Here is a 27,737-nt window from a genome sequence, read left to right as displayed (position 1 = left end):
ATTACCATATTCCAATTTGGCCTTGATAAGCTTCTCTTAAATGGCCATTACATCATCCTTGTGTCTTTAACATAGTATATATATCTCTGTTTTGGGCTGAATCAACATAGCAGTATATAAAAATTGGCTTGTGATAACATAAAAAATTAGAAGAAGATTTGGCTATGATAAACCTTCAAGAAACGCAATGTTGGTTATGATCAAGGGTGGAAATTAGTTCAACATGCCAGATTGATGGTCAGCACGCAATGGGCCCAATTTATTATATTTTATTTGATAAAATAATTACCATATTCCAATTTGGCCTTGATAAGCTTCTCTTAAATGGCCATTACATCATCCTTGTGTCTTTAACATAGTATATATATCTCTGTTTTGGGCTGAATCAACATAGCAGTATATAAAAATTGGCTTGTGATAACATAAAAAATTAGAAGAAGATTTGGCTATGATAAACCTTCAAGAAACGCAATGTTGGTTATGATCAAGGGTGGAAATTAGTTCAACATGCCAGATTGATGGTCAGCACGCAGTTGCTGAAAAATTTGCCATACATTACCTCATATATATATATATATATAAAAGAAGAAAAACAAAAAATTAAAACACTAAATTAAGGTTGAAAAAAAAATTTGATATATAGTCAGACTCATTAGTGGGTCCTTGGCAGAGCTCATAACTGCTGGTCCTTGGTCTAGTTCCTCCATTTCATTGTTTTCCTTTCAAGTGTGACTTGTAGGATACTCTGTATTTTTCTTAAATATTATAGAATTAATGTCGCAATGTTTTGATCAGATTATTTAACTATGTATCTATAAACGCCTCATGAACTGATAATATGGTAAATTAAATATAACGATATTTGAATTTACGTCATATTCTAAATCAATCATCTCACCACTTAGGTATTTCTGTGAAGGTCTTAAAGAATTCTAATTGAAAATGGTAAGTTTAATTATAACTTTTTCATGATATATTTACAAGTAGGTAAGAGTTAAAGAAACACCCATGTATTCATGTGAAAAATTAATTTAGACCAATCATAATTTGTTATTTTAATATGAAAAAAAAAAAAAAAAAAGGATTCTTAACATTGTAATTACATGAAAAATGATGAATTAGTTGAAGTGGATTTCAGATTTTTTGAGTTTTAACAAAAATGTCAAATCCATTAGATCCCTAATATCATTATAGGGTCCATCAAGTAGGATTTATTGTGGCTGACACGTGGACAGCTAATGAATTGAGGTGCATGGTTGTAGTCATGTGCATAGTCACAGGAAGTTCTGTGTCATTAATTTAATATGAAAGTTGAAAGTTGAAACAGAAGCCGTCTTTAATAGGGCAGGAGATCGACCTAATCTCCGGTAAAACCAATGGTCATGTTCAATTTTTGTATGGAATTGGATATCCATAAACTATGCTAAAATAATAAAGTGCTCAAAATACCCATTCCTGAAATTTATTGGAATTTATGGCAATCTATCAGTTTAATTAGTAGTAAATTTTTTTTTTATATAGCAGAGAAAATCTAGAGTTTGGATTCTGTGTATATTAGGAAAGAGTGTTTAAAAGAAGGTAAAAAAAAAAAAAAAAGTTGGTTATTGGCTTATCTCACATTATATAATCCAAAGGTCCAATGGACCTCTCATAGACCCATCAAAAAAAAAAAAAAAAGCTTAAATTTTGGAATAATCCCCTCACCAGTAACTCCACATTACTAGTGTTATTCATGGTGTTGTCATTAAGACTAGATTTTGTGTTAATTATGCATAAAATTAATTTTTAAGACTTTACCCTAATGAGATTTTTGGTTGCCCAAACTGACCATGGCTTTGTTTTGGTCCATGTCACCAAGCAGATCCACCAAGAAGCTAGTGAAATATCAACCAAGAGTCTAGTAGTTTAATTGGTACCTCCCTGTGCACAATTTTAGGAGTCTTGTGGTGAAAGAGTTCGACCTGCGGAGTTAGTAATATGTTTATAATTATCACCAAAAAAAAAAAAGCAAGTGAAAGATCGTAAGCTAGTCATTTGGTAGAATTATGTGTCAAATTTACTAGTTTAGATTGTTGGTTAAATTATACCTTAATCATGTTTAAGTGATCTTATAATAAAAATTGTAGAAGAAGATAATAATTGTTGCACATCTAAGGTAATGGAACTTAGATAATAACACCAAATCAGCCAAGGTAGAAAACCAGTAGGTGGGATCTCTTGTTTTATACTAAATTGTAGAGGGTAAAGAAAGTCCTCTATTAGGTGGTCCGTGGTTAGATGTATCTAGTAAGTTGTTTTTGGCTTTATTATAGTTAATATTTTTATTTCTTAGGTAAAACATTAGATTTATATATAATATAATGATATATAGGCTTGTGAATCAATGAGTCATGGGTATTGTCTCCATTCTCTCTCGTATTATCTTGTTAAGTAAACTCTGATTTTCATATTAATAATAAATTAGAGAGAGAGAGAGAGAGAAAAAAAAATCTATAATATGATAAGGTATGTTTAGACAAGTTTAGTGCGCACATGAGTGATGGGATTAGACTCCTAATACAACAAAATGTTGGCTATATATTCACAGAAAAATTAGAAGGCTGTACAAAGTAATTTTTTAATTTGGAATTATATGTCTCTCTCTTTTTTACTTTTTTTTTTTTTTTTTTTTTTTTGTGTGTGTGTGTGTTTGTGTGTGTGTGTGTGTGTGTGTGTGTGTGTTTGCATAAACAAATTTGCATTACTAAATAGAAATAAGTCTGTTACTCTCCTTGCCTTCTACATCCAAAGACAATAGAATCTCCATCACAGATGGTAAGTTATCAAAAACAGTAAAAGTACATGATCATAAAGAAAAATCGAACCTAACAAGAGCATTAGCACATTTATTATCTTCCTGTAGGTGTGCACAACCTCCTGTTTTGGAAGGAATTTGAGGTTTATTTGGTAATATAGCAAGCAGAAAGTTGAGTAGTTGGTGTGTGAGAGAGTAATTAGAGGAAAGTAGAGAATAAATTTGAGAGCAATAAAGAAAATGCAAGCTAAAAGTCCAGAAATGATAGCATGCTCTTGTTGGGTTATCCTTTTGCCTCCTTTTCAAAAAATTTATTAAAAAAATAATAATAATCAAATGTCAACTACGACTCTACAATGAGGGTAGGCCTTACCTTACTCTTAAAAACTCACCCCTTCCATTACACATGATTGAAATCTTGAACTTACCAATTCTATGAAGCAAGAGAGGTACCACTTCAGTAGAAAGTCCAAATGTCTTGTTTTCCCTTCATGTCAACAAAGAGCAATTATGGTCATATAGTAAAAATGGATAGTGCTTTGAGAATTTGGCAGATAATTCAAAAATATAAATAATATCAATAAAATTGTATTAAAGAAAAGAAAAGGTAAGGGGAAAAAAAACTTATATTGGATATATATATATATATATATACTGGCTAAGTGCATTCATTAAAATTGTTAGATCAGTTGGAGGGAAGATGTTGGGATATTCTACATTTATTCTTTTGCTCACTTTTGAGATAAAAATGGAAATGTTAAGAAAAATTTTTATAATAAAATTATAAAAATGGTAGGGAAATAAATTTTTTTTTTTTTAGATGATAATAATTCAATAGTTATAATACGGGAGGAATGCTTTTAGTAGTGGCTCTAGAAATTTTTTTCCCAGCGTGATGATTAAGAAACTTAAATTATACAAAATCTAATAAATATATAACTTCGTATATTGACAAAAACACACACACGCACACACACACACATACAAATATATAAAATTTTACAATTTTATATTTTAAAATCATTGCATGATAATTTCATTATCAATGTTGCAAGCTATATTTCTTTTAAATTTTAGCTCAATAACATTTTTTTTTTCGCTTTTTTTTTAAGGGTCTAATATATTGTTAAGAAGACCAAAGTTTAATTTTGTTGGGCTTAAAAAAAATTTAGGATGGCTATAATTTTTTTTCTAAGGGTAGAAAAATCATAAAATTTTAAAATTTTATATATAATTTTTTTTTCAAGTCAATTTGGTCCTATGATCATCCTGTCTTCAACATGGAGCCACCTCTGAGAGATTTGAACCTTAAATATTTCCGATAGAAACACTAAAATGTGTCAATCATTTATGACTTAATAAATAAGGAAATGCATCATATCCATATGGATTTAATATAGAATCTCTAAAACGGCATGTGCAATTTTAACATAGAATTTTACCCTCTCTCCTTACCAAAACTCTCTACTCTCTGTCATTACCTTTTATATAAATATATTTGCCCTCTAATTGTGTAACACAACTTATTTCTATTCACCAAAAAATAACATATTATTTCTGTCTTCTTTAATTCTAAAGTCATGCTTGCAACATTATACTAAAAATTCAATTTTTTTAATAGAATTCTAATGACTTGAATTTTATAGAGATAGATATCTAAAACTTATCTGCAGCTAATTTGTCAATTTGTAGGCCAATTCAGCAAAGAATCAAAGATAATGACATCAATGGTCTCTTTCATCTCTATCAAATATTGAAAGCCCCAAAAGGTGAGAGACATGATCGAATTAAAAAGAAAAAAGAAAATGCGAATCAAAGTATATATCATGTAGATTAGTTCAAGCAATAGTGAATTTGAATCCAACCTTTCCATTAAAAAAAAAATTTCTAAATCCTAACCCCTCTTTGTTTTTTATTTTTTTTGGGTTATTGAAAGCACAATAAGTCTATAACCTTTTACTGTTTCAATCATCTAGTGGGCTCGTGAGTCACAGAATTAAGACTAGCTTTTTAGGTCCAAAATCCAAATAGGTTCATGAATGAGAACACGAGTGCTTGACCATAATCCACTTTTAGCCATCAAAATAGTGACGTGTGTAGCGGTGGTGATTGGCTAAACGGTGTGTCAGTCAGATATATTAGAGCCACTAGAAGCCACCCGCCTGGAGCTGACTTAAAAGCCCAATGACAACACATGGTTGCATCATGGCTCACGCTAATCCCCACACCAACCCACAACAAGGGGTAGTAATTTGTATTTGTGTATCGAGTTCGTATCGTGTCAACTTATGAGTATCTAATTACATATGTCAATACTAACCCAACATATTTATTAAACGGGTCAAAATTCTTCAACCCTAACACGACTCATTTATTAAACAGGTTAATCGTGTCGACTTGTTTATTAAATATTTTCAAAATGAAAAAAAAAATATAAAAAAACAAACAAAAAATATTTTTAATATAAAATTCAGAACTAACGAATAATTGCATTACAAATAGTCATTCAAAACTAAAGTTGTACGGGATGTGACCTCAAGCCCACTGGGCCTTGGCTCGAACATTCCCAATGGCCAAAGCTGAGCCCAAGCCTCATAGAAAGTCCGAGATATGACCTTAAGCTCATTGGGCCTCGGCTCGAACATTCCAAAGGGCCAAAGCTGAGCCCAAGCCTCGCAGAAAGTTCGTATCGTTTTGGAGGCATGACAGACGGGCCTATGCCCAGTCCATTATAGCTTGCTCGGGAGTACACTCGCTCAGAACAGCCCACGTCCCCGGTAGTTTGATATTGCCTTGGGGAGTATCGCTGCTGGGTGATCTTTTGGAGGTGGAAATAAGTTCCAATGCCATTACTGCTGTTTCCAATGGGGCATATTCCTAGTCAGGAATAATCACATTGGACACCACCCACACGAGTGAAACTAGAGTGTAATAATGAAACCTCCACCAGTCTTAAGCTATAAATAAGAGAATTGAGTGAAGAAGAGGGGGAGCAATTCACAAAGGAGAGAAGGGAATTCATGAGAGCTAGGGGGAGTTATTGGGTCGTCTGTTGAGGAACTACCCTTGGTAGGAAACGCTAAGCCCACTATACAAGTAAATTGTGAGCCTAATTCTAAGCCCAGCCCATCCAGTAGAAGAAGGTACGCACAAAAGTATATCTCAATATTACAAATAATCAATCACTATATGTAAAAAAAAAATAAACCACAACAACTAATAAGTTTATATATCTAAGGTTTGAAAGGTATATTGGTAAAATGTCATTTAATTAGACAGGTCAAACAGGTTCCATATGTTGAACATTAACCCAACCCATTTATTAAACGAGTCAGTCATGTTAACCCAAATATGACACGAACCCATTAAAACTCAACCCATAACCTGCTAATTTCGTGTCGTATCATGGATTTGCGGGTCGTGTTCAATTTTGCCACCCCTACCCACAACAATACAATACATGGCTGCACATAACTACAAACAGTTAAGAAATGAAAAAAATGGATGAGAAAAATGTTAATTGTGTGTCTACCTAAAGAAATTTCAATTAATTGATTCTCAAAAAAAAAAAAAAAAATTGTTTATTTTTATTTTTTGATGTGGTTGTTGAGAGATTGATCTTGTTATACCTAAGTTCGTATTTAAGAGTCAAGTCTTGAACTCAAAACTAACTTGTAGAAGTCTATAGACTACTATAGCATTTTTAGGAACTACTCTTGGTAGGAAATGCTAAGCCCATTGTACAAGTAAATTGTGAACCTAATTCTAAGCCCAGCCCATCCAATAGAAGAGGGTACGCACAAAAGTATATCTCAATATCACAAATAATCAATCATTATATGTCAAAGAAAATAAACCACAACAACTAATAAGTTTATATATCTAGGGCTTGAAAGGTATATTGATAAAATGTTATTTAATTAGACGGGTTAAAAAAGTTAAACACTAACCCAACCCATTTAATTAGACAGGTCAAACGGGTTCCATATGTTGAACACTAACCCAATCCATTTATTAAATGGGTTAGTCGTGTCAACCCAAATATGACACGAATCCATTAAGATTTAACCCATAACCTGCTAATTTCATGTCGTGTTATGTTGTGTCGTGTCGTGTTGTGACGGGTTCGCAAGTCGTGTCCAATTTTGCCACTCCTACCCACAATAGTACAATACATGGCTGCCCATAACTACAAACAGTTAAGAAATGAAAAAAAAAAATGGATGAGAAAAATGTTAATTGTGTGTCTACCTAAAGAAATTTCAGTTAATTGATTCTCAAAAACAAAAACAAAAACAAAAACAAAAACAAAAATATTGTTTTTTTTTTTTCATTTTTTGATATGGTTAAGTTGTTGAGAGATTGATCTTGTTATACCCAAGTTCGTATTTAAGAGTCAAGTCTTGAACTCAAAACCAACTTGAAGAAGTCTATAGACTACTATAGCACTTTTAGCCCTGCCAAAAAAAAAAAAAAAAAAAAAAAAAAAAAAAAAAAAAACCCAAAATCCATAAAGGAAAGTAAAAACAAAGAAAAAACTTTAACTTATATAAAGCGATATGGTGAGTGACAAAACAATATAGTAAGGAATGATACAGTAATAAATACTTTCAAAGGTATCACAACTTACCGATGTGGGATGACTCAACAACACTAAGTATCTTAATTTGGTGCATGCAGTTTTGGTGTTGCCGTGTGAGTGTATTCCCTTATCTCATCCCCCTTCCCCTATATATACGTGTGTGTGTGTGTGTGTTTTTCAAATAAAAAAAAAAAAAAAAGGAATGATACAGTAAAATAAAAATGATTGTTGGGTATTTTTTTTCTTAGGACGTGGTTAAGTGTTAATTGATGAAAGATTGGTATCAATGTTTTAAATTCCATTTTGTTCTGGCCGTTTCAGCCAGAATATTCCATTTCGGTGCTTAATTTGGTGCACTTACCTTCTTGTTTTGTTTCAGTCTAAATTTCAGTTTGTTCTAGACCATTCTAGTCTTATGGATGAATTTTGGTTGTTTTGGTATATAAATTCTGGCCTATTTCGGGGTATTCTAGACTATGTTGGATTTTTTTAAACATTGAAATCCAAGTTCTTCATTTGACTAATTTTATTCGCATATCATATTTTAAATTTTGTGTTGGTTAATTGGATATAATGAAATATGAAGGTATAAATATATATAAATTCTATATGAGTGTGTGTGTGTGTGTATTCGGTGCGTAATCCCAAAACGATGCACTGAAACACACCGGCACTAGAATATTCCATTCCAATTGTCAATTGAGAACGGTCTCCGGAACAGAATTTAAAACTTTGATTGGTCTTTGTTATACCCAAGTTTGTATTTAAGAATCAAGCCTGGAACTCAACACCAACTTGTAGAAATCCATCAACTACCGTACCACTTTTAGGCCTACAAAAGAAACAATGTCCAAAATCTATAATGGAGAGTAAAATCAAAGAAGAATATTCAACTTATATTTAACGATATGGTAAGCAACAAAATAATATAGTAAGGATTAGTACGGTAAAATAAAAATGGAATAATGTATGTCCAATTGAATAAAAATGAAACAAATAGTTATGGCATTTAGGACAGTTCCATGACTCAACAATGACAAAAACTATGAATCCAAGAGTAGTAAAACTATAAACCAATACAAATCCTTCTATGATAATTTCACATTAAAGGGGAAAAAAATATCTCAGTTATATGCTTGCCACTTCTCCTTTTAGTTTCATTACGGGATCAAAATTTCCTTTATGCATATTATTATTATCACTTTTTTTTTTGGGTAAAAATTTATTATCACTTCTATTAATGAGGGCCTTTTGAGGTTCTCTTATATCTAGTTAAATTACATTCTAGACCAATGATTGTTATAATCCCGTGGGGGAACGTATTTACATTTTTTTGAAGGCTATGTAAGTTAACCCCTAATTCTAGATAAGCACAACTTGCAAGGCGAACACATCCATAAATGAAATTTGAGCATATTTATTGATGATGCAAAAAATTTCAATAAGCTACTGGTTTGAACACAGAGAAAAGTGTCTGAAGACCTACATGATGGATGTAGGGAAATTAACATGAAATTCCCAAACATGTAAGAAATAAAATAGAGAAAAAAACACACGCCAAAGAAAAATAATCACACGCACAACACAGTATTTACATGGTTCGGCAATTTTCCTACGTCCATGGAGTTGCAAGAATTTTACTATTATCAGGGAAAAATACAAAGTGCGGCAGTACAATTTTTCTCTCTCTCAAAAACTACATCAAGAAACCCTAATCAACAAAACAGTGTGGTACCGAATATGAAATCCTGCGCATGGTTTCTATACCACGCAACATTATTTCGGGTCGGGATGTCATCCGAATCAAACACAACTAAACTCCATAAAGCCCAACAAAGGAAATCCTATTGAAGGACACCAGTGTGGTACCGACTTAAATGTCTTCCATGCTTAATTCAGAGATATCTCAGAACTTAGCTGCAAGTGCCTGAATATGAAATCAATTCAAATTTTTATTCTTCCTTCACAAATGGGATCATGTTGTCATTATATAGGCAACCTGGGTGACCATTGTCTTCAAAAATGCTTATTCCATAATTGGAATGTAGTTATTACACTAATTGTAACAGATGCAGGTCATCAAGTTCATGACCGTTGGGAATGATCATGAATTAATTGTATCCTAATTGTTACATTTTCCTTATCTGGACCAACCAACTGCATGGTCATTCATCTAAGTGGACATGCCAAGTGTGGATGATTATAACGAGGATAGTCATCAAGTTCATGACCGTGGGGAATGATCATGAATTAATTGTATCCTAATTGTTACATTTTCCTTATTTGGACCAGCCAACTGCATGGTCATTAATCTAAGTGGACAAGCCAAGTGTGGATGATTATAACGAGGATGGTGATTAATTGTCCATTCAGTGAGCAAATTCATCCAATCACAGAGCGTTGGAAGACTTGCAAGAAGTAAATACTATAGAAAGATAATAGTGTGGTACTAGCTTAAGTGTCTCTAATGTTTAAGTCAGAGATCTCTCAGAACTTATATGAAAATGCTTGCATATGAAATTAGTCTGAGCTTTTCTTGTACCTTTGTCAATGGGGTCATGTTGTCCTTATATAGGTTACCCGGGTGATTGCTGCCTTTATAAATACATTTTCCATAGTTAGAATGTAGTTATTACTAGGGATGTGCATAGGTCGGATTGAGAAGTTTTTTCAACCCAACCCAACCCAACCCATCATAGGAGGTCCAACCCAACCCACATGGATCAGGTTGGGTCGAGTTTGACCGGTGGGTTAGATAGTTTTTTTTTTTTTTTTAAACTATTATTATTATTATTATTATTAAATAGAGCATTAGAACAACACCACCACAAATAAGAGCAAATTTATAACCAAATAATCACGAGCATAATACTAAACAAACACAAACCATATGAGAAGAAATTAGGATTTGGGTTTTATTTAGGAAGAGGGACAAAAAAAGTAACAACATTATATAATATTTTTTTTATAGGTGGGTCAAGTCAGGTTAGGCGGATTTGTAAATGTCATGACCCACACCCAACTTGACCATTGTAAAAAATAAAAATAAAAAATAAAAAATAAAAATCATGACTCAACCCAACCCACTAACCCTTAAAAATCGACACAACCCGATGGTTTGGGTTGCATCAGATCAATTTTGGCTTGTTGACGGGTTCGCTGTACACTCCTAGTTATTACACTAGTTGTAGCGGAAGTAGGGTTGTTGGGATTTATAAAGCATGGATGTACTTCTTTTTTTTAATAAGAACAAAAGACCTCAGACCTATAAAACTTGTATAATAACTAAAATTAAAAAAGATAAGAAATATTCAACAACAACAACAACAATAATAATAAAGAGTTGATAAGAGGAAAAAAAAAAACCTGTGATTAAAAAAATGTTAATAGTAAAATAACTATTAAAAGCAATACACGTGACAATTAGGTAGGATATCAATTTGAAGTAACCACGACTTTTAGAACCCAACTTTTATTATATTAAATATGATTTAAAGCATGTAATAAATATCATATGTAAATTTAAAAATATATATACTTTAAGCATTAATTATAGATTACAAAATAAATGAAGAACTTTTTTATTTTTATTTTTATTTTTTGGAGAAAGGAAGAAAAATATTTTAAATATAGAATTATATGTACAAGAAAAACTTATTTTATATTAATGATAAATGCACATCACGTAAGTCCAACTTTTTATCAAAACCCAATTATATCATAAAATAATTTAAAACAAATAATAAAGATTGTTTAAATATCTTGAAACTTTTTTATTATGAGGAAGATACTTGTCAGCCTTACATATGTTGCATAAATCTAAATATGTACTTGTGATCACAATACTATAGATATCCTTTTTAGTTTTTTCTACAACTACATTATATATATATATATATATATTTTAAAAATACTAAGTATTTTAACACATACATATGGGGAGAAGAGAGAAGGTCTTAAAGAAACTGACAGTGGTATATCAACTACGAAATACTTAAATCTATATATTTTAATTCCTGTATAATATCTATAAAACGGTCAATAAAATCCTTTCAAAGACTTGGATGAATAAGGTTATCTTATAAAAATTAATAATAGTTTTAGAACCAATCTAGGAACCAAACTTAATTCAGAAGAAGTAAAGTTCAATTGCATTTGAAGATCTAAAAGAAATTTCATTATTTGGCTTCATATCTTGCCTTCTCATCAAGTAGCACCAAATTCACACTGACAATTAAGTTCATTGTTTGATGTGATATTACGAAAATCCCATCAAATCTTCCTTGACTTGCAAATGATATTACTCTTTATATCATAGAAACCCCAGATAGTTTGCGAAGGATGAGACTTGTAACTTGTTGGAGCTTGTCTATTCACTCATATATTGCTCTTTCCCATCACAAACTCTGAAATGACTGAAATTTAGAAAATTCTTTCAATCAATGTCGTGTATTATAGAATTGTTAGAGCACTTGTATTAGGCGTCAAATTTACACATTTGAGTCCCAAAATCACTCATATCAGTTAAGTTAAAAATGTATAAATTTGTAAAATTGCTACAATGTCGTAAAAATATACACGGTTGTTATAGCTTTATATATCATTATTTTAATTTTTGTTGTCTCACCTCTTGTCTCATCAAATTCCTCTGTGTGTGTGTGTGTGTGAAGATAACAATAAACAATAAACAAAGAATGAAGAATGATTATTTAAATAAAGTAGAATGTTGAATATATAGTTTAATGTGTGTTTTTTCGAGGAATGATTGTGTAAAATAGAAAAAGTAAGTTCTTATATTAAAATAGACATAAATTTTTGTACAAACTGATACGAATGCTCTTATGGCATGACTAACCTGTTATAAGATTTGAAAAAAAAAAAAAACAAACTACTCATTACTTAAATGACTAACCTGTTATAAGATTTGAAAAAAAAAAAAAAAAACAAACTACTCATTACTTAAAAATTGATAAAAATAATTCAATAAAAAAAAGTTGTTGAGAACGAAAAGAGTTGTGTTAAAATCTGTAAATCAAAAATTAATATTAAAAGTTATTAAGTTAATAGTAAAAGTTGCTGCGAATGTGATGCTTAGATAGAATATTTATTACTTCCTTTAAAATAAAATAAAAAAAGAAGATAGAATATTTAGTTAGCACAATCACTATTTTTTTTTTTTTTGCTCATCACAACCACTACTTTTAAAACTCAACTTATATTATATACTGTATATTATTTTTACTCATTAGGTAAAATTTGTATTGGTGTCTATTCCACAGCAAAGTGTGAAGTGTCCACTTCGTTCTTCTTTTAAAAAAAAAAAAAAAGTGTCCACTTCGTAGCAGTTGTAACCTTTTCTTTTCTTCTTTTATTTTGACTTACTAAGTAGTTTAATCTATAAATTAAACCAAATTATTTTTTTAGGTGTAGATTAATCAAACCCAATTAATTAGATATAAATTTTGACAAATCCACAGTTAGATTACATTATCTTCGTATATTCTCTATGCTTACAAAATTTCAAGGTAATCAAAGATTAATAGTCATGTTATCAATCAATTATTTAAATTCAAGTTTTTATAGTTTAAAATAATGCATAGAAAATGAGTTTATGGATCGAATGGTAAATGTAAAGTTGTGATTTACAACTATGTTTTATATTGGCTTTATTGCATGACAAAAAGTGTTGTAATTGCTTTCATTTTATTCCTTGTATTTTGTGAGATTTTATTGTATTGGGTTTAGTATTAAGCTGGTAAAGAGTCAAGCTTAATTGAAGATCAAGTGGATTTCGCGAGAAACTAACCCGCAAAGTAGCCATGTGAGAAGCATATGACTGGAAGCTGAAGAGTCGTGCCAAGCTGTCAGTTTTGCAAATGTCTCATGGGTAAGGCCTTTCCGTGATGTAGTCGCGAAACATTCTGCCTGGAGGATTTTTAAATGTGACTTTCTTACCCTTCACTCATACTATATATACTCTCATTACCCACAAATATAAAGGAGACCATTCAGAAAGAAAAACCCTAGATAGGTTTTCTACAAAACACACACCCATCTTTTAGAGAGAGAGCTACTTATCTTTAGTGAGAAATCATTCTAGCATCTTCTCTTTCCCTCTCCCATTGTTATACCTTGAGAAGAGATTTGTACCCAAACACAACCCACACTCATTCAGAGTGTAAAGAGTGTTTTGGAGCTTGAGAAGTTTTGGAGATTTTCCAAAAGAAGCCGATGAGGCTTGGCGGATGCAATCAAGCGTATTGCGGGATCTAGAAAGCTAGACAAGACACGGTTCTGAGAAGTCTTGTTAGAGTAGGGGCTTGGAGGACTTAGGTACATTGGGTAGATTAGGCTTGGAAGGTCTCTTACTATTCATGTATCCCAACTTATTGTCTAGTGAATCGATTTACCGCTTGGAAGGCGGCGGAGAGGTTTTTCGTCAAGTTCTTCAGTTTCCTCTTCGATAACACATCGCCGTGTTATCTTGTATTTGCATCTCTCTTCCCTTACTCTTGTACTTTACTTTTATTGTTTGTTATTCATGTTTATACACTAGAGTAGTATCAGCTGATTGCGCTTCATTTACTCTTATTTTTGCACTTAGATAAGTTAGAGTAAAAACAACCAAGTAGTAATTTTTAATTAGGGGTTTAAACAAGCTCTTGTGTTTTCACACAAATTCGAACATATTGTGAGTTCTACCTCTAAAGACAAATCGGTGTACATTCCTCCACACAAAAAATCAAAAGGTGGAGAGAAAGGCACTTAAGCCTAAGCCTCCGTTTAAGTCTCAATCTAAGACATTGGATGGATCTAAGTTTGTTCCAACTTGTCACCATTATGGTGTAATTGGCCATATAAGACCTCAATGTCCAAAGTTGAGAGAACAAAACCATGTTACTAGATCCCTTCCCAAAAAGCCTAGTGGACCTAAACACATTATGTGTCACTATTGTGGTGTCTTTGGTCATCTTAGACCTCATTGCTCTAAGTTTCAAGCTCTTAAACGAATTAAAAGAAAAAAGAAATTTAAGCTTCTTGGAAGTTGTGCTTTGCAAGCTAAACGAAATTTGATGGAAAATTGTAAGTTGTTGAAGAAAGTTTTTAATGTTCTTACCTCCTTGTCTATGTGCATCTTCGGTTCTCATTCTTCTAACCCTTGTCTCACTTCTCATGAGACACTCATTCCATACAATCATTCCGTTTGGATGAAGAAGGATTCTTATGGTTGAGTTTTTGCTCTTTTGGTCATTAATCTAATTTTTTCGATCTTTGTTGGACCCTTCATGCATTGAATGTCATATCTTCATGCATTTTGTGCATCTTGCATTTATTCATATGCATTATTTTTGTTTTTATCTTACTTTTATGTCTTTGTTTTGTGTGTGTGAAAATCCAAGACCACATAAAAAGTGAAAAATTCAATAAGTTTGATCGTATATGTTTGAACACATTTCACATGTGAGTTTGGCCTAATACCATTATACTTATGGCGTAGTGCATTTATGAGCTTAGCTTGTTTTGTATGCACATATATCTTTGTGGGAAAAATCTTGAAATCTATATGTGACTGTTGTAAATCGATCTTTAAGCTTGTCATGAATGATTGGTCAATAGTTTTGTTAGTTTTGATACATGCATAGACTTGTGCCTATATATTTTCCTACACTTTTTATGTTTCTAATTAAAGAGCTCAACAAATGTAAATCTCAAAATGAAAATAGATAATGAGCTGCAAAAGCCATCACACATATTAGTATTTGACTAAGAAAAAGAGAAAGCGACTTTTTATTGAAATGTATGGTGCCAAAAGAGCCAAAGACTTATTCTCAAAAGTGAAATATCAAAAATTTCTAGCACCAATCTCAAAATGAGATGTATTGTTCAAAAATGATCAATTGTTAAGATTTGTAAAGAAGCCAAATGAAAAGGTTTAAAAATTTTGAAATCATTTTTTTATGGGAGGTCATATATGCTCATTTCTATAATTGAGATAGACCACTTGACTTGATACCAGTTATGTATGACTTAAATTAAATTAATCATTGAACTTCACTCTGGACTAAGGACTAATCCACATTTGATACTCACACATAACACGCAAGACTTTTGTTCAACAAATACTTATTTCATTTGTGTGATTGTACATGTTCAAATGTGATGTGTGTGTGCTCAATCTTATATCAAGGAAGTCAATACCGTATCATACCGGCCGGTATATACTATACCGGCCAGTGCATCGGTACAGGTACACCTCCAGTTTCATACTGAAAAAAATACCGACCGCATACCGGCCGTACTGGCGAAATTCGGCTGTTTCGGCCGGTAAATGAGTACTGGGCCGAAACACGAAATGCAAATCTGAGTAAGCCAAAAAACCCAGCAGAAAGAAGGAGAAAAATGCAAAATGTAACCAATGAACACTCCGGTTTTTTAAACTTACAAAATCGAAAATTCCACTTTTGAGAGAGAAAAAAAGGTAGAATGAACGAAAGACCGAACCCTTTTTTTTTTTTTTTTTGAAACTAAAAGACCGAACTTGTACAAGGGAGACTTTGTTGTTACAGATTTTTTGAGGATCTGGGGAAGACACAGACAGAGAAATGGAGAGAGGAAGAGACGAAAATTAAGAAGTGGGTTGGGAAGATAATGTAATAAAGGACTGGAAATGAGTTTATTAGATTGCTTGGAAAACTGTATCAGATTGCTTGGAAACCGTAAATTTTAGTGGGAAATGAGTTGGCTTCTTTCATTATTTATTTAAGTTACCTTTAATTTAAAAAAGCCAATACTGAGACTTGAACTAGATGACGTGATAGTGAGTAGACATTTGATTTTAATGAGTTTAGAATTTTATATTTTTATTTTTGTTGATTCAGATGTAATGAGTTGAGAATTTTATATTTTTATTTTGGGATAATTACAGTAAACCCACCTGAGGTTAGGCCCATTTTCACTTTACCTACCCGTGGTTCAAAACTTATCACTTTGCCCACCTAAACTTCAATCCGTTACTCCCCCGTTGCCCACCTCACCCTCAAACGTTAGATAAACACGTTTTTATTCCAAATTAGAACATAAAACGGATCAAACAACACGAACTCACTCTCTTTCCCTCGTGAGCCCTAGGAAAGCAAAAATCCATTTCTGCATCTGATATTGACATTGTGTTGCAAGTGTAAACCCAGACGAGCAACGGGTTGTTCGAGGGACTAAAATCCTGGTAAGAAATCAGTCACTGTTTGGGTTTTTACTTTGGGCTCGTGATTGTTTATTGTGTTTTTAGTATTTAATCAATGGTCAATGTTACATGTAATGGAATGAGAATATTGGTTGTGTCTGTTGATGCTTATGAAAAATGTGACCACCTGTTCTTTGAATTTGTGTTTGTTTGTGGGCATTTTGTCTGTTTTTCGTGGTCATTGTGTCTCTCAGTGGACCCAAGTTTCTATTTGCTTTAAATTTTCAGTGTTTGCATGTGTTTAGTGAAACAGAATAAAAAAACAAAGCAGAAAATGTGGTCCCTCTGTGTGTGTTGCATCCCAAAAGCAAAAAAGAAACATGCAACTGTTTAATCTTTTGTTGTTTACAATTCTTTAATTGTTAATTGTATACATGTCAAATGATAATTTGTTATTGGAGATGGATGATATTGTGAAATTAGAGGTACATTATGGGGGTGTTTTTCTGTGGAACCCTAGTTTAGAATACTTTGGAGGTAAAGTTGAAATAGTGTATAGGGATCCTGATTTGCTTAGTTATTTTGAACTAAAAGGTATATGTGAGGAATTGGGGATTGATGAACCGTGTAGGGTTCATTATTTAGGTCCTGAGGGCAACTTGGAGCAAGACTTGAGGCTCATACAAGATGATCAAGATGTGGTAGCCCTGTGCAAGCCTAATGAGGGAGGGTCAAGAGACACCATCATACTGTATGTGGAGAGTGGTAATGCTCCACTTGCAATTGAAGTTCTTGATGGTGCAAGGGTTGGTGTAGGAGCTAGTGCAAAGGGTGCAGGGGCTAGTGCAGGGGTTGCAGGGGCTGGTGTAGGGGCTGGTGCAGGAGCTGTTACAGGGGGTGATGGTTTGGATGAGGAGTTTGATTGGTTGAATGAAGGTTTGGAAGGAGAAGACTTTGCTGATGACATTTTTGGTGAATCTTCTCCACCTCATCCAAACACTGATACACCTCATCCAAATACTGATACACCTCATCATCCAAACAGTAATACACCTCAGCCAAACACAGATACACCTGGCCCAAGCAATGTTTCTCCTGCAAACATAGATTTAGATGAAGAGTGGGATGAATCAGCTTTAGAGGATGATATTGCAAGTGTGGATAGTTCTGATAATGAGTAGGGTGGCAATTTGGAGTTCAAAGAGAGGACTGATATGGAAAATGTTAGGTTGGCAAACGGGATGAGGTTCCCAAACTCCCAAGTGTTTAGGAAGGCTTTGAGGGAGTATGTGATTCAGCATCACATTGATGTCAAGTGGAAGTTGAATGAGAAGAAGAAGATTTCTATACATTGTAAGAATAGTTGTGGATGGAGGTGTTATGCCTCAATGGTGAGTGGAGAATGCACATTTGAGATCAAGACATTTTATCCTGATTGTACCTGCCCCCTAACATTGAAAAATGGGCAAATTACATCAGCCTATGTGGCAAAAAGGTATTTGGAGGATTTTGGCAAGAATCCTAAGTGGGAGGTCTCAGGTGTTAAGCACCATGTGATGCAAAAGATTTCTGTTGATTTAAGTCTCAGTCAGGTGTATAGAGCAAGGACGGCAGCTAAAGGGCTGAACTCTGGGAATGAAGAGTCTCAGTATGGCCTACTTAAAGATTATGCAGAAATGATATTAAGGACAGATGTAGGAAGTAGGGTGATTCTGCAAAAATGAGAATGCAGAGCCCAATTTTAAAAGGATGTACATTATGTACAATGCTCAAAAGGTTGCCTTTCTAGATGGTTGTAGACCCTTTGTTGGGTTGGATGGATGCCACTTGAAGGGTAGGTTTGGTGGGCAATTATTGTCTGCCACTGCCAAGGATGGAAATGACAATATATTCCCAGTGGCAATGGCTGTGGTTGAGCAAAAGGATGTACATTAGGTACAATGCTCAAAAGGTTGGCTTTCTAGGTGGTTGTAGACCCTTTGTTGGGTTGGATGGATGCCACTTGAAGGGTAGGTTTAGTGGCCAATTATTGTCTGCCACTGCCAAGGATGGAAATGACAATATATTCCCAGTGGTAATGGCTGTGGTTGAGCAAGAGACAAAGGATAGCTGGATGTGGATTTTGGAGCAGTTTGCAGATGACATTGGCAGGCCAGAGGAGCTCAATCTAGTATTCATCAGTGACAGGCAGAAGGTATTGCTTACCTTAGTTGTTTACATTAACTTACTTGATTGTAGGGCCTTTTACATGCTTACTTGCTTTTTACATGCTTACAATGTGATGACATTAGCTTGCTTGCTTACATGCTTACTTGATTGCAGGGCCTTTTACTTGCAATGGAGACTCTATTCCCAACTGTGGAGCACAGGTATTATGTGAAGCACATATCCAACAACTTCAAGCTTAACTACAAGGGCATGGAGTTGAAGAGTGTTCTGTGGAGGTGTGCTGGCACAACATCAGCCAGGGAATTTGAGAGGGGGATGGACCATCTTAAGAGTTTGGATGAAGAAGCTTGGAAGTACCTGACTGATATAGAGCTTGCACAGTGGACTAGATCCCACTTTTCTTCAAGAGCTTTGACAGATTGTATGGTAAACAATCTGAGTGAGATTTTTAACTCTATGATTGTGAAGGCCAGAGAGAAGCCCATCTTATCAATGCTGGAGTGGATCAAAGTTAGGCTTATGAGCAGGTTGTATATAAAGAAGACTGGCATAGAAAAGTATGGTGGCAAGTTGTGTCTAAGCATACAAAAAAAGTTAGAGCAGTTAAAATTAGAGTCTAAGGGTTTCTGTGCAATGCCTTCTGGGAGGTTTGTGTATGAGGTTGATAATGAGAGGGAAAGGCATGTGGTGGACTTGGTAAATAGGACATGCAGTTGTAGAGTATGGGACTTGACAAGAATCCCCTGCAAGCATGGAGTTGCAGCCATTTTTATGAACCGTGAGAAACCAGAGGACTACACCCATCCATGCTACTACAAGGATGCTTATGTGGAGACATACAAGACACCCATACCTCCCATGCTTGGCCAGTCTGAGTGGATGTCAAATGGCCAACCCAAGCCTCTTGCACCTATTGTCCATAAGCCACCAGGCAGGCCACCCGTGAAGAGGAAGAGAGATGCTGATGAGCCAAACCCTTATAAGGTGTCTAGAGCAAACAGGCCATTGAGGTGTGGAAAGTGTCACCAGGAAGGGCATAATGCAAGGGGATGCAAGGCCAATGTCACTAGTGAGACAGCATGGGAGAGGAGGCAGAGATTGCAGAAAGGGAAATCTGTAAGTTTTTACAATTTTTTTTTTTTATTCAAATGCAAAATGCCAATAACTGACACTGTAAAAACATGCTCATATTTGGTTGTAGGGAAGTGGATGGCCTTCCACACACAGACAAGGATCCCAGGCCCCATTTTCATTACAGACCCAATCCTCAGCTCAGCCCCCATCTTCATCACAGATCCAATCCTCAGCTCAGCCCCCACCAACACATCAGCCTTACATTATGGCCTCATCCTCATCCAACCAGGTAGTAGGGTCACAACCACAAGATCTAGCTCCACAGCCACAAGCTCCATGGTTAGGGCCACAAGCTCCATGGTTAGGGCCACCAGCTCCATAGTCACAGAACCTAAGTCAGTGGTACTCTTTAGAATTCAGGTACACAGTTAGAGAAGCTCCTTGGTTCTCTTCAAGCCAGCCAGCACCACACACCCTTGCAGAAACATGGGACAGTAGAGCACCATCATCATAGGTACTGTACTTGTAGGTTTGATGTTTTATTCATTGCAACTATGATACTGGTAGCTAACATGTGAATTCTTGTACTTTGTAGCCTACAAGACCACCTGCTACCAAAGGAGGAGCTGCTTTGAGAGGAAAGGGTGATGCAGCTAGGGCTCAGAAATGTAGAACAAGAGGTGGAAAAGCCAACTGTGGTGGGAGAGGCAGGGGCAGGGGCAGGGGCAGTAAATGAAGACCAAGTCAAGCCACTTTTGTTGCTGTGTATAATGTATTAGGGTTATGTAGTGTTAGGGTTTTATGTAGTTTGTAGACAATGGCAGGGTAGACAATGGCAACACTTTTTTATATAGCTGTTCAAATACTTTTTGTATTTTTGTAAGTTTTGTAAACATTGGGCAGCTGCAACTGTTTTGGTTGTTGTACCAAATGCCTTGTATTACTGGGTGTTGATGAAAGACTAAGTCAATAACACCTTAAAATATATATACAATTTCCAACTTAATGATAGGTGTTCACAATTATTATTCTGATTATTGCAGTTTGTTATTTGAGTTATTATTATATGAGTTTGTTTATGTGTTGAATAGCAGGTGTATGTGTTGAATAGCAGGTGTATGTGTGCATTTGTTGTCTTTTCTTATAAGTTGACAGATTGTCATGCACTTTAAAACAACTTTCGACACAATTGTCTTCACACAATGCACTTTATGCACAAACCAACACAGTTGACAACATAAAACAAAACACCAACACCAACACCAACAGCTCACAGCTCACAAGTAGCCAATTCACTTTAAACAAAAATACCAACAACATCTAACAGAAATAACACTTTATCTTAAAAAGGCATATATTATTAAGTGGCCTTACATAGTTCTCATTCTCAAAAAATTCTTTCATACTTCTATTACAATACAATTAAGGACCAACTTATATTACAACCCATCAGGCAGACTCAATCTCATCATTCCAACATTCTTACTTGAGCCAAAACATGAAAACAACACAACTAAAATAAAAAAAAACACCATGACACAATTAGTGCAATTCTGCACTTTCTCTTTTACTCTAAAGCTCTAACTGCTATCTCCTTAGCTTGAATAGAGGAAGGTCGAAACTTTCTCTCCCTCTCAGTGGCTTTTATTGCCCTATCTTGAGCAATTTCTGCCATTTGAGTAGCTTCTGTTGCTGCCTGGATAGCTTTTGTTGCTGCCTGGGTAGCTTCTCTTTCCCTTTCATGTGCAAGTTGCAGCTTTTGTTGCACCAAATTAGCAGCTTTATTCCCACGCATACAAGTGGGATTATCAATCCATCTAAAGAAAGGGCACTTGGGACCAACCTGTTCATAAATTGAGTTGAACACATGACATTCCAATCTCACGTGAATCAACTAGATTAAGTAAAAACTATACTTACCTTATATCGGCTACAACCTAGAAACCTTCTCCCAAAATTATCCACTATCAGACTTGTTCTCAACACACAAGTAACTTCCTGTGAATCAAAGCTACCATCAAATACTTGAAATCCCAGCTTAGAACCATAAAGCAAAAATGTCGTACCTGGTGATGATCTATCTTCGAATATTCAATGCCTCAAGGCAACCCAAAGTCAGAACCTCACCCACGAAAGCACAATCAGGACCAGCTCAGTTACAGGAATTTTCGCTTTCCTAGGGCTCGCGAGGGAAAGAGAGTGAGAGAGTGTTGTTTGATCCGTTTTATGTTCTAATTTGGAATAAAAACGTGTTTGTCTAATGTCTGAGGGTGAGGTGGGCAACGAGAGAGTAATGGATTGAAATTCAGGTGGATAAAATGATAAGTTTTAAACTACAGATGGACAAAGTGAAAACGGACCTAACCTCAGGTGAGTTTACTGTAATTATCCTTATTTTAAAACATAAGAAAAGAAGGCATTAAATTAATACTGTTGATTTTTTTTTTAACATTTTTTTCCCCTCCAAACGGTCTTCTTCCTCCTTACCCTTCACTCTCTCCGTCATCCCCAAAGCCTCCAAAAATACAAAGGGCACTTGAAGCTGAGGAAGATAGCCCTCTCACGGGTTCATTTCAACTAAAAACCAACATCAATTCTTCAACCTCAATCCTGCAAGGTAAGAAAATTTTGCTCCAAAACTATGAGTTTTCCATGTGATTGTGTACTGTTGGGGGTTTCGTAAGTCTTAAAATTTGTAAAGCTATTTTGGAAGATTAATGACCCAAGGGGTTTTGGGTGCAAATTTTGCGCACTGGGTCGATTTTTTTTTTTTCTTTGAATTATGTTGTTCCTTTTTCATATAGGTTCCCCTTAAGGTTACACGGTGTGTGGTCCTAAATTTCAAATGGTCTCAATCTCCCACCCCCTTCATCTTTCTCTCTGAATCAAGAGCACCAAAGTAATGGATTTGGCAATGGGCAGTGTTGGCTCTAGCCCCTACTGGCTACAAGTCCAAACCCGTAACCCAAAACCACCGCCATCAAACACCCACCAACAACACAAAAAACCATTCAAATTTCCTGCAAAAAAACCACCACCGTTTTGACAAAAAGATGCATGCCCAGAATCTTTACCACTCCACACCAAAAACCCACATGCAATTTACAAAGATTCGCTCAGCAAAACAAGCTCAAACAAGCACTTAACCATATTGGACTACTTGGACTAACAAGGCATACCTGTTAACCCCACCACTTTTACTTCTCTTAGCACTGCATGTGTTCAAACCAAATCCTTAACCGAAGGGAAACAAGTCCACACACATATAAAGATTAATGGGCTTGAAAACAATGAGTTTTTACGTACAAAACTTGTGAACAAGTACACAGCTTGTGGCTCAGTCGAAGATGCACACCAACTGTTTGGTGAATGTTCTAGTAAGAATGTGTATTCGTGGAATGCCTTGCTTAGAGGCTGTGTGATATCTGGTAGGTGGCGATATCATGATGTGCTTTCGACTTATACTGAAATGCAGGAATTAGGGGTCAGTTTGAATGTTTATTCTTTCTCTAATGTCATCAAGAGTTTTACCAGTGCATCTGCACTTTGGCAACGTTTAAAGATTCATGCCCTTTTGATAAAGAATGGTGTTGTTGATAGTTCAATTCATGGGACGAGTTTGGTTGATATGTACTTTAAATGTGGAAAGATTAAGCTTGCGCATTGTATTTTTGAAGAGATTGGTGAGAGGGATGTTGTGGTGTGGGGAGCGATGATTGCGGGTTTGCACACAATAGGTTGCAAAGGGAAGCTTTGGAGTATGTGAGGAGAATGGTAGAGGAAGGGATAAGGCCAAACTCAGTTATACTGACTGCAACACTTCCAGGTATTGGAGAAGGTTTGGGCACATAAATTAGGCTGAGAAGTTCATGCTTACCTGTTGAAGACGAAAATTTATTTGAGGCAGATTCTCATTCAGTCTGCCTTGATTGACAAGTATTGTAAGTGTGGGGAAATGGGATCGGGGAGGCGGGTGTTTTATTCATCAATGGAGAGGAACACTATTTGTTGGACTGCTTTGATGTCAGGTTGTACCTCAAATGGGAAGCTGGAGCAGGCTTTGAGATCAATAATTTAGATGCAACAGGAAGGGTTTAAGCCTAATATTGTCACAATAGCCACTGTTCTTCCAGTTTGTGCAGAGTTGAGGGCTCTGACTCAAGGGAAGGAGGTTCATGCTTATGCTTTGAAGAATTGGTTCCTACCTAATGTATCTATTGTTTACTCTTTGATGATACTGTACTCAAAGTGTGGCCTGTTGGAGTATTCTTTAAAAATGTTTGATGGAATGGAACAGAGGAATGTGATCTTGTGGACAGCGATGATTGATTCATAAGTAGAACATGGGCATCTAAATAAAGCACTTGGTGTGTTTAGGTCAATGCAGTTGTCAAAGCACATGCCAGATTCAGTTACAATAGCAAGGATATTGAGTGTTTGTGGTGAACTAAAAAGTTTGATGCTTAGGAAGGAGGTTCATGGACAAGTCTTGAAGAAGAATTTTGAGTGTATCTGTTTTGTCTCTGGTGAAGTTGTGAAATTGTATGGGACTTGTGGAGCAATTGATCATGCTAAGTCAGTTTTTGATGCAATTCCCATTAAGGGATCAATGACATGGACTGCGATTATAGAGGCATATGGATATAACAATCGGTGTCAAGATGCAATTGCTCTTTTTGATCAAATGAGATCTGGTGGTTTTAATCCAAACCATTTCACTTTCAAAGTAGTTCTATCTATTTGCGATCAAGCTGGATTAGTGGACGATGCTTGCCGGATATTTAATTTAATGCATCATAGATATAAGGCATCCGAAGAACTTTACACTATCATCATTGGACTTCTCGGCCATTTTGTTCGCGTTGAGGAAGTTCAAAGATCTGTACAGATGAGTTCATTGTGCACTCATATTTGCTGCATTGAACCTATTTTCATAAATAGTTATTTTTAAAATTTTGGCTCATGTTAAGTTAATGCTAAATGTCTTTTTTAATACAGTCTAGTTTTTTCTGGTGATCATACATCCTTTAGTAAGCCGAATTGATGTTTTTAAATGTTCCCTGCAACGAAATTAAGTTTTGGAGTTGCATTTAAACATTATTCAAAGTTCATTATTATTATATTCCAACCATTCTTCATAGTTTGTCGGTTAAGGAAACTAGTTTTCCAATTCAAATATAGCCTAAATATCTAAACTTACGTGGATATGTGTCTAATGGCCCTAATCTGTTAGTATTAGTGTATTACCTAAACCGGCCCTAAAGTTCTAAAATCCTTAATGGTTAGATGCTGGACCTAGTAAGATCCTTAATCAGATTCGTTTCTGATGCACCTTGTTCTATGTCTTTCTTACTATCCCCATTTATTACATAAGTAGTTTTGTTGTAATTTGCTAAAAATTAAATTTTGTTATAGCAGGACTTTGATGCTTGCTAGTGAGATCATTGTTTTTAAAACCTGAATAGATTGAGTGGTTAGTCTACTGATCCAAAAAAAAAACTAATTTACTGATCAAAGAAAAGGATTGGTTTGTTTGTCCTTTCAATGTCAATTAGTCTAAGTTATGCATTTTTTTCATACGTTTTGATTACCTTCAGTCAAAACATAGGATGAATTTTTTGTCCATCCTTCAACAGTCTGATTCTTGTCTTGTCTGCACTTGTTGCTTTTTGACTGTCACTAGGGATGCTCGAACTTTATTCATTTCATGGAAAATAAGAATATTTACAAGTAATAATTCAATTATTAATAATTTAAAATTTTAAAATTTTTATGTTTTTTATAACACAATCAAATGATTTTGTTCTAAAACAACGGTAATTAGTTTGGTGCCTTTGGTTTCTTTGTGCTTTCATCCCTCCAATTAGATAGAGGTCTATTATTTTTCTTATACTATTAAATACCAATAATGTAGGTGCTGGATTTTCAAAATCTGCATGAGGAAATGTTCGAACCTGTTGTTGAGGGACCTGATGTTGTGTCCTCCCGTGAACATGTTTCAAATAGACTAGTCTTACATCCTATTTTTTATTTTTATTCTTTATGTACCTTATACATTGTTCTAGTAGGTGAGGTCGTGTATCTGTGGTTTACTCCCTAGGGTTGGGTTCAAAGTGCCTTGCCTTGGTGAGGTTTCAGGTCATTAAAAAGAAAAAAAATTTACTTTGAGTTTCTCTCAATTTTGGGCACAGGAAGCATGTTTCCATTTGGAGTTTCTTGGTGATGGGGAGATGTGCAATAAGATTAAAGGAGATTGTTCAGTAGAGATTATGTTGATTAATGAGTCAACTTGCAAGGAATAGCTAAATTTCCTGCAAGTCATTGTTATACTTATACAAGCTGATAGTTCTTTTCATGTATTTGAGCTTGGCTGTTTGTTGCTATTCTAATTTTGTTATCTTTCCTTACATTATATTTTGCACTAATGTTGTTAATTTAAATTTATTTTTGAAATATTTATCCCAAACATCAGCTGATGCAAAGTCATTTCAAATATTTCTTGTAGAGTCTGGGATTGTTGATAAGTTTTGCCTTTTATCCAGTTGAATTAGAGTTTATATGTGTTTCCACTCAATTGGGGACTGGGTTGCTTATCAACCACCTCTCCCAGAACCCTCAAAAGTGGGGAGCTTTGTGCACTATGTAACCTTTTAAGTGTTCCACTTAATTAAACTAAATTTATTAGTTGCGCCTTAAATGTTGTGGAATAATGACCTGGATGTTATGCCCTAAAAATGCATCAGTGTTTGTGTTATAGTTTTTAATTGATTTATTTTATTTCTTATGTGTGTTACTATTATATATATTTGATAAGTTAGTATTGTAAATAGATGTTTCATTTTCTTTCTGGTGTTGTACAAACATTGGACTTGGTAGCTACTTTGGAATAGTGTAGTTTGGTTAGCATGTTAACCGCCTAAGGATGTTGTTGATATTTGTCTAGTTGTTTCATTATCCATTGACTAGGAGATAGGCAACTTGGATTGCTGTGTAGTAGAATGCAGCATCATGGTTTAGTGATTGTGAAATCTACACTCTTTAGTGAACAAACAGTCCTACGTTTATTCTTAATTTATGAATCAGCCGGATCCAAGGAGATCTAATTTTAATTTGTAATCAAATTTAGTGCTATGCTGATTTTGGATGTTCCAAATTAGGCCAATGTTCTGAAGGCAAGGTGAGTAGGTTTACTAAAGCTATTTCCTAGATATCCTTGCTACTCTTCCAGATGTATAGGAATTGAAGATCATAAATAGTATTAGCGTATTACCATTAATTCTAATGGTGGTAGTTACTCCCACTACTTTTGCCATTTCTTTCATTACATGATCATTTTCTTTATTGATTTTCAGATTATGAAGAAATGAAATGATGCAGAAATGTATTTGGCATTAAATAGAATTTTTGTAAAGTAGCCGTTCCAGGATATAATAAAATGTCTAAGGTTTGTTGTTATTGTTCTATTTTATTTTATTTTTCAAATTTAGAAACAAGAGCTTTCATAAAAATTATAAAAAAGAAATAAGAACCAATGAATAATTGAAAACAACCCAAAAAATGATAAATTCCTATTTTTGAGATGCAATAGTTATTTCAATCTTAGTTTAAACTTTGTCAATATTGGTGCTTTTTTTTTTTTTGGCTATAGTTTTAAAGTTTAAACTTGTTTTTCTAATAACTGGACAGGGATGTTCAACTTTCATGATATCAAAATTCTGTATCATGACCAGACTAACTGAAGAAAATGTAACCTCAGAATCACTTGAAATGTACAATAACTCTTTCTTTTAGAAATGAAGGAACAGCAAGATTGCTAGTTCCTCTAAATTCTTCACTGGTGAATGTTGCAAGAGCTTTAAGTTCATCTCTTAATGGAACTGAGCTATCATTTGATGCTATCCAAGCAGAGGTCGGTGTTTTTGTTGATTGCTGATGTT

The 27,737-nt window shown here is 34.5% G+C and overlaps 1 protein-coding gene and 1 pseudogene across 1 annotated transcript; both read left to right on the top strand.

The window, feature by feature from the left end:
• Nucleotides 1-17,771: 17,771 nt before the first annotated feature.
• Nucleotides 17,772-20,765, top strand: LOC111983129 (uncharacterized). Its single transcript, XM_065774750.1, has 7 exons — nt 17,772-18,251; nt 18,334-18,483; nt 18,566-18,751; nt 18,880-19,842; nt 19,928-20,089; nt 20,396-20,528; nt 20,704-20,765. Exons 1-7 carry the CDS (start codon nt 17,772-17,774, stop codon nt 20,763-20,765), a joined length of 2,136 nt encoding a protein of 711 aa, XP_065630822.1.
• A 1,483-nt stretch (nt 20,766-22,248) lies between these two features.
• LOC111983130 (pentatricopeptide repeat-containing protein At1g71460, chloroplastic-like) lies at nt 22,249-24,836 on the top strand (annotated as a pseudogene).
• The last annotated feature ends 2,901 nt before the right edge of the window (nt 24,837-27,737 follow it).

Source organism: Quercus suber, unplaced genomic scaffold (assembly GCF_002906115.3).
Source record: "Quercus suber isolate HL8 unplaced genomic scaffold, Cork oak 2.0 scaffold_98, whole genome shotgun sequence".
Taxonomy (NCBI): domain Eukaryota; kingdom Viridiplantae; phylum Streptophyta; class Magnoliopsida; order Fagales; family Fagaceae; genus Quercus; species Quercus suber.
This window is presented reverse-complemented; position numbering and strand designations above follow the sequence as displayed.

Coding starts and splice junctions, on each gene's coding strand:
- LOC111983129 (XM_065774750.1), top strand. CDS start 17,772: ATGGAAAATGTTAGGTTGGCAAACGGGATGAGGTTCCCAAACTCCCAA. Junction 19,843..19,927: donor GATTGCAGAAAGGGAAATCT/GTAAGTTTTTAC, acceptor ATTTGGTTGTAG/GGAAGTGGATGGCCTTCCAC. Junction 20,090..20,395: donor CCTCATCCTCATCCAACCAG/GTAGTAGGGTCA, acceptor TGTACTTTGTAG/CCTACAAGACCACCTGCTAC.